The sequence below is a fragment of the Calonectris borealis genome, chromosome 19 (genome assembly GCF_964195595.1).
Source record: "Calonectris borealis chromosome 19, bCalBor7.hap1.2, whole genome shotgun sequence".
Taxonomy (NCBI): domain Eukaryota; kingdom Metazoa; phylum Chordata; class Aves; order Procellariiformes; family Procellariidae; genus Calonectris; species Calonectris borealis.
In genome coordinates this window covers 12906257-12913180 of record NC_134330.1, presented here as the reverse complement: position 1 = coordinate 12913180, position 6924 = coordinate 12906257, and the positions used below count along the sequence as shown (strand labels likewise).

Below are 6924 nucleotides of genomic sequence, written 5' to 3'. Positions count from 1 at the left end.
CACGCTGGGGGATGTAGTCCGTCCCCCCCCGCCGGGCCCGGTGCCGCTGCCTTGCCCCGGCTCCCCGCCGTTCCCACCGGGCCTGCGGCGGAGAGCAGCCTCTTCCGGGCGTAGTTTCGCTCAGGGAGACCCGGACGTGTCTGCTCGCAGGCCGGGGCCGCGTTCTACCCCCCGGGGCGCCGGCAGCAGCCCCAGCACCGCTCCCTCGGGCCCGGGCCCTGGGCCGGCTCCCCTGAGCTGTGGGCTGGGGGACCTCGGCTTGGTGCTCCCCTGGCTGCAGGAAAGGCCCCTTCGAGGGAGCGACATCCCCGGGGCCTGTCCTCACCGGCCATCCCCCCGCGGGGAGCGGGTGCTGCGCCCTCCGGGTTTGCTGCGGCCCAAAGACCCAGCGCCTTCGGCGTGAGGCTGAGGTGGGAGCCCCGGGCTAACCCTTAACCTCTTGTCTCCGCTTCCCCCACCCCACAGCCTCTGGGGGGCTGCCCCAAGGACCCTCCTGGCTGAGAAGCCTCCCTCATCCCCAGCTTCCCCTGGGCGATGCTGAGGGGAAGCCGTGGGCTGGCCGCAAGTCAAGAACCAAGAGTAATTATGCCAGAAACCATTTTTTGTACAGTCAGACAAAACCATGCGCGTGCCTTGCCCCACACTGGAGGAGCAACGCGTTGGGTTTCCTTCTGGTCTTTTCCAAAAGAACGAAAGGTTTTCAGCAAACAACAAAAAAAAATACTGTTTTAACCCAAAAAGAGCTTTAGTTGATAAGAAAGCGTTTTGGTGAGAACGTTTCCGCTGACCCAAGCAGTGCGGATGAGTGAAACCCCAGCGGGACTCGGGGAGACTGGCTGCTCAGGGAGGCAAACACCGCCAGCTCTTATCAAGGCTCCTGCCCACACAGTCATATGATGTGTGTGCCCGTACCTGCGTGGCGGTGGGCAGCCCTTCGCGGGGGTGTGTCACCGTCCTCAGAGCAGGAGAGGGGGACAAGAGGCTGCCTGGCCTCTCCCCAGCGAGCAGGGACATCCCCGGCGGGGCTGAAGCTGCAGGAGGGGAGCGGGTCGGCTCCCTGTCCCGCCAAGGGGCCACCGGTCCTGCCACCTGCCTTGTCCACCCCTCCGACAGGGTGGAAATCTTCAGCTTGATCAGGAGAAGCCAAGTGACGTCCATCAGACTCGGCGCACAGGGACGAGCGGAGCCCGAGCCAGGGCCAGGAGGAAGCAGTGCAGGGCACGTGAGTGATGTGGCGAGTGGGAGGCTGTTATTCGGGTCTCCAGGAGGTCTTTCTGTGTGAGCAGAGGGAGCAGCTGAAGCTGGTTCCCCCGTACGGGGTCCTACAGCGTCTGATGGGTCACAGGCTGATGTTCAACCTTTCCTTGATTCACCAAGCTCCTATAGCAATGTATGATAAAAGTCAAGGTCAGGTCACAGCCTCCCCTGTCCTGGGGGAAATTACCGAGTCTCTGACTTCATGTTTATTTTCTTTGACTTCAGGTTATGTCTTTGACTTGCCCAAATCTTGGCAGTTATATCCTGCAGTGCCAGGAACAGCAGGGGAGGCAATGCTGCACCTTATAGTTCAATAGGCTGGCCAGGTGCAGCCCCAGGGCCGGCGGGGGAGGCAGGGATTTGGGCTCGTGTCTTTCGGGGGTGCTGGCCCGGAGTGTGCAGCGCTGCGGGGACCAGAGACCACAGTGTGTTTCAAGGGGGTGAGCTGCAGTCACAGCCCTGCATGCTGTGCCTCAGCTTCCCAACCCTCGTATCGGTCGAGTCCAGCCTCACGGGTATTTACTGCGAGGTTGTTGTCCCTGTCTCCTAGATAAACGTGCTTTTTACAATTTCCTTCTGCTTTTGCGTAGATGCATCACTTGAGCTAATGCCAATGCTTCTGAGGATGTCCATGACTGAGACAATGAGCCCAAAGAGATCTGTAGGAATTCATAGAGGCCAGGGTCAATGATGGAATTTGTCAGCAGAAGATCCCTCTCGGCTCTGTCTCCAGCCCTGACAGGCAGGCAGGGCTGCCCTGAGGTGGGCTGCAGTCTGACACCCTGCCAGGCAAAGGTCCCACATGGGAACAGCTTGGTGGTGACTTCTGATCTTAGGCAAATCCAGCAGGCATGGCCACGTGTGGTCTCACATCTCCAGAGCCCAAACCCACCGCGGGTTAAAACAAGCATCTCAGACTTTGTGTGGAGCCTAATGATGAGTTTGCAACTGTCTGCGCTGCTGCTGGGGGGGTGGAGGTGTCTCTCTGTTTGCCTTCCCCAGGTGCTGAGCTCTGACTTCACTCATCTCTCCTTATCTTGCTCTTGGAACAGGACTGATCTCCCACCCATTTCCCTGGCCAGGTCTGCGCGGGAAGGTGGCAGGATGGCTCGGAGGATGAGCATCGACGAGCTGGAGGACCAGCTCCTCTGTCCCATCTGCTTGGAGGTCTTCAAGGAGCCCCTGATGCTGCAGTGTGGGCATTCGTACTGCAAGTCCTGCGTGGTGTCACTCTCCGGAGAGCTGGACGGGCAGTTCCTGTGCCCCGTGTGCCGCCAAACCGTGGACTGCAGCGCCTCGCCACCCAACGTCACGCTGGCCCGTGTCATTGAGGCGCTGCAGAGCCGGGGTGAGGCAGAGCCCACCCCAGAGTCCTGCCCAACACACCACAACCCCCTCAGCCTCTTCTGCGAGGCCGACCAAGAGGTGATCTGTGGGCTGTGCGGCACCATCGGCAACCACCGCCAGCACAAGATCACCCCCATCTCTACCGCGTACTGCCGGATGAAGGTTGGCAGGCAGAGCCGGACGGGGCTCCTGGGGTGGGGGTTAGGGCACCTGCAGTACTTGCTGGCCAAATGTCCCCCCTCCTTCAAGGGACAGGCTGGAAATGATGCCAGGGAGAGGAGCACAGTCCCACGGCACAGCCAGATGTGGGGCAGGGTTCCTGGGCTGGGGGGCAGCCGTTTCTCAGGCTGAGCATGTCCCTGGCTGAGAGGGCTCAGGGTTTTGGTTGCTGACCTGTGGTGGAGAGAGCCAGGGGTTGGGCGGTGTTGGCGGGGCCTTTCAAGACCGTTTCCAAATACCTTCAAAAAGAGTCTGGAGATAAGGCCTGAGGCGAGGTGCCACAGGAGAGCAGGGAGGCAGGGAAACAGGAGCCCCAGCCAGGCAGAGTAAACAGCTGGCGTCCCCTGCCCAGCATCACATGAAAGCCCCAGGAATGGAAAAGCACACGGCCACCCATCCCCTCCGCTCCTGGCACCGCAGAGATAAGAGCAGGAGGCACCAGAAACGCTCCTGCCCCAGCCAGGCTCCCGGCACCGGCACTGGGAAGGTGCCACTGGCTCGGTGCTGGCTTGTGGCTGCTCGCCACCCGCTTGCCACCCACTCTCCCGGCGCAGAGCCGCCATGGAGTGTGAGATATGGAGTGTTGGGAATGGGAGTGGAGACACGGTGCTCTTGGCAAGAGTACTTGGTCAGCAGCATCCAGATCGAGGTCATGCTCCAAGCGCTCTCCTGCCTCTGGCAACCCCAAATCCTCTATATGAAGAGAGTAAAGATCAGCAGGACATGCAGGGCCCCAGAAAGCTTAGAGAAAGTTTAGGAGAACGTAGCTTCTCAGGGCCATGTGCTCCTCGCGGGGCTGACAAGCGCTGCCTGCAATCAAGGAGGATACCACAGAGGTCCCTCCTACAGAGGTGCTGTCTTTTCAGGAGGAGCTGTCTGTGCTGCTGACCGATGTCCACCAGTACAAGAGGAACCTGGATGAACACTTCAGCAAGCTCATCAACAACAAAAGCCGCATCGCAGTGAGTGTCATGTGCCAAGGGAGCTTGTGTTCCCAAGTCCTGTATCCCACACAACCTCTGGAGCAACCTCCGCTCCTGGGTCTCCCCAGCTCGTCTCCTCTACTCCTCTCCTTCTCTTCCCCCTTCCCTGGGGTAGCAGACAGGGCTTATCTTCCACCCTGTTCCCTGAGGTTCGTGTTCTCCATGAAACTTATGGATTAAACATAGACCTGTTTTCGGGAAGGGTGACGTAGCCCTCTTTGGTGGCACAGCCCTGTTTTCGGAAAGGGTGAAGTAACCCTCACTGAGCGTCCTGGCAGGAGCAGCAGTCAGAGCTGGTTTGACCGAGTGTCCTTGGAGGTGGGGAGATAACAGGTGGAAAGGACCCCACTCGGAGCAGGCTTCCCGGTCAGAGCAATGCCATTGGTTTCACATTGAGTTTATGCCTGGTTTAGCTGCGTGTCCGTTTTCCACGCAGTAGACGTCTCCAAGGGACCTCCTGGCATCCCTTCTGAGGCTTCCCAGTGGGGGTCCTCAGAAGGGCTCAACCCAAATGCAACTGGAGCTGCATTTTCTTCCCCTTAGCCCAGGACACAGGTTGTCTCCTGGGAGCAGAGGGATCCAACACCTCTTTCAAGGCTCTGATGAAGCTCGTTGGGACATCAGGAAATCAAAATCTGGGGAGGAGAGGTTTAAACAGGGGTGCCGTGGTGGTGAGCTGCTGAGGACAGCAGGATGAAACAACATCTAACCTGCTGTACAGAGCTGCTCTTTATTTGGAAAGCCAGTGGAGGGTGGCTTGGTGGGACACGTTGACATTGCTGGTGGCATCTCTGAAACCAAAAAGGGGGTGAAGGGGATGGAGCAAGGCAGCTCTGCACAGCCGCTTGCTGTCTCCCGGCAGAACGAGGCAGATGTCTTCAAGTGGGTGATCCGGAAGGAGTTCCAGGAGCTGCACAGGTACATCGACGAGGAGAAGGCCACCTTCCTGGAGAGCATAGAGGGGAAGGCAGCCCAGCTCATCACCTCCATTGAGTCCCAGGTCAAGCAGACATCAGACACCCTGCAGAGACTGAAGGAGATGCAGAGCTCTCTGGAGGCACTCAGCAATGAAAGCCAGCTTGATTTCATCCGGGTGAGTGCGCTCGTAGTGAAGGCAGTGCCAGTCAGCCAGGCCCTCAGCCTGCTGCTCATAGCCCTGAGCCTGCCCTGGGCAGTGGGAACCCTCACCAAGCACGGCTGGGACACCACAAGCAGTGAGATGTAGGTGTCCTCTGTCCAGCCAGGGCTTCCCCCGACGGGGGAGACCTGCCCTCCACGAGAGATGATGCCCTTAGCTCTCCCAGGAGAGGAGAGCCCTGGCCTCACCAGCCCAGGGCACGGATGTGTGCAGCTGTGACCACGCAGAGGAGCTGCCGTTCTTTCAGGCTTCCACCACTGACTTTCTCTTTCTCTTGTGTTTTCCAGAAATACGGCTCCTCCCAGTTCAGGTGAGTGGTGCGACCCAGCAGCAAACAGCATCAATGGGGATGGCAGTGCCTCCGCACCAGGGCTAGAGGTCCCAGGCCAGTGGGCATCTCAGCATTGCTGGGCAGCCTCACATGGACACTGCTGTTGTGATGGACAGCTACGGCCAGGGCCATGCACTCAGCCCCAGAGGAGGGCAAGAGCAACTGGTGAGACACCAGTGGCTCCATCATACACGGCAGCCAGGTGGGAAGAGGTCACACACCGTCCACGTCACCGGTGTCACGGCTGCCCGTGTCTTTCTAGGTCAGAGCTCCCCAGCCTGCACCCCGGCGATGGCATCTTTATCCCCGTGTCCTTCAAGCCGTGTTTCCACCAAGACGACATCAAGATGACTGTGTGGAAGCGCCTGCACCGCCGCGTCCTGCCAGGTACCAACCTGCCCCGCTGGCAGTGCGCCGGGTGCTCTGGCTCAGTGGCACATGGGACAGGCTGCCCAGCCAGCCTCGCGCTGCCCCGGCCTCTGTCTTGCCCTCTGCTTGGGCGCTCCTCGCCCCCAGGAGAGCTCCTGGAGCAGTGGCTGGCCGTGTCCTGTGCTGGAAGCAGCCTGCTCTGGCATAACGCTCCAGCTGCTTAACGTTCAGCAGTGCCAGCTTGTCCGGCTGTGCCAGCCTCCGGGGTCGTCTGGAGCCGGACCCCTGCTTGCTAGTGTGCCTGGAGCCTGCGTGCTTTCCTTCTAGCTCCAGAGACGCTGAAGCTGGACCCAGTGACAGCGCATCCCCTCCTGGAGCTCTTCAAGGGTGACACGGTGGTGCAGTGTGGGCTTTACCAGCGCCGCGACAGCAACCCCAAGCGTTTTGACTCCAGCAACTGCATCCTCACCTGCAAGGGCTTCTCCTGCGGCCAGCACTACTGGGAGGTGATTGTGGGCACCAGGAACCACTGGCGCGTGGGCATCATCAAGGGCACAGTGAGCCGCAAAGGGAAGCTCAGCAAGTCTCCCGAGAACGGCGTGTGGCTTATCGGCCTGAAGGAAGGGAAGATCTACGAGGCCTTCAGCACCCCGCGGGCCACCCTGCCGCTGACCGCCCGGCCCCAGCGCATTGGCATCTACCTGCACTATGAGAAGGGCGAGCTGACCTTCTACAATGCCGACAACCCCGACGAGCTCAGCCCCATCTACACCTTCCAAGCGGAGTTCCAGGGCCAGCTCTACCCCATCGTGGACCTGTGCTGGCCGGAGCGAGGGCCCTACTCCCCTGCCATCATCCTGCCCGCACCCACCGCGAGCCGGCACTCCCGGGCGCCGTACAACCATCCTGCCCCAGAGGAACCCACGAAGCCGTAGCCCGGCCAGCGGGATGAGGCTGTGGCTGGGGAGGGCTGTGGCTGAGTCCCGAGGGCCCGCAGTAAAGGACAGTCAGGCTGCGTGCAGGGTTGTCCCCCCGGGGAAGCTGTGGTACTGCACAGTAAGCTTCAGCAGCACAGGAGGGTCCTCCTCCTCTCCTCTCCTCTAAGAGCATAAAATGTCAGCCTTGACCTGTGAATCCCCATCCCTAATCTAGGAGGCTGACCCAAAAGCTGGCCTGCGAAGATCTCCCTATGGAAAGGAGCGCCTGCCTGAAAGGAGCAAGCCGTGAGCGTCCGGGGGTCTTTGTTGGCATGTCTTTCTTCTGAATAAATAGAGTTTGTG

The 6924-nt window shown here is 60.1% G+C and overlaps 1 protein-coding gene across 1 annotated transcript; it reads left to right on the top strand.

Annotated features, from left to right (window-relative positions):
• Positions 1-78: 78 nt before the first annotated feature.
• TRIM50 (tripartite motif containing 50) lies at positions 79-6924 on the top strand. Its single transcript, XM_075169066.1, has 7 exons — positions 79-1222; positions 2310-2766; positions 3690-3785; positions 4669-4899; positions 5232-5254; positions 5538-5662; positions 5972-6924. The coding sequence occupies exons 2-7, from the start codon at positions 2362-2364 to the stop codon at positions 6577-6579; spliced, it is 1488 nt and encodes a 495-aa protein (XP_075025167.1). The 5' UTR covers positions 79-1222; positions 2310-2361; the 3' UTR covers positions 6580-6924.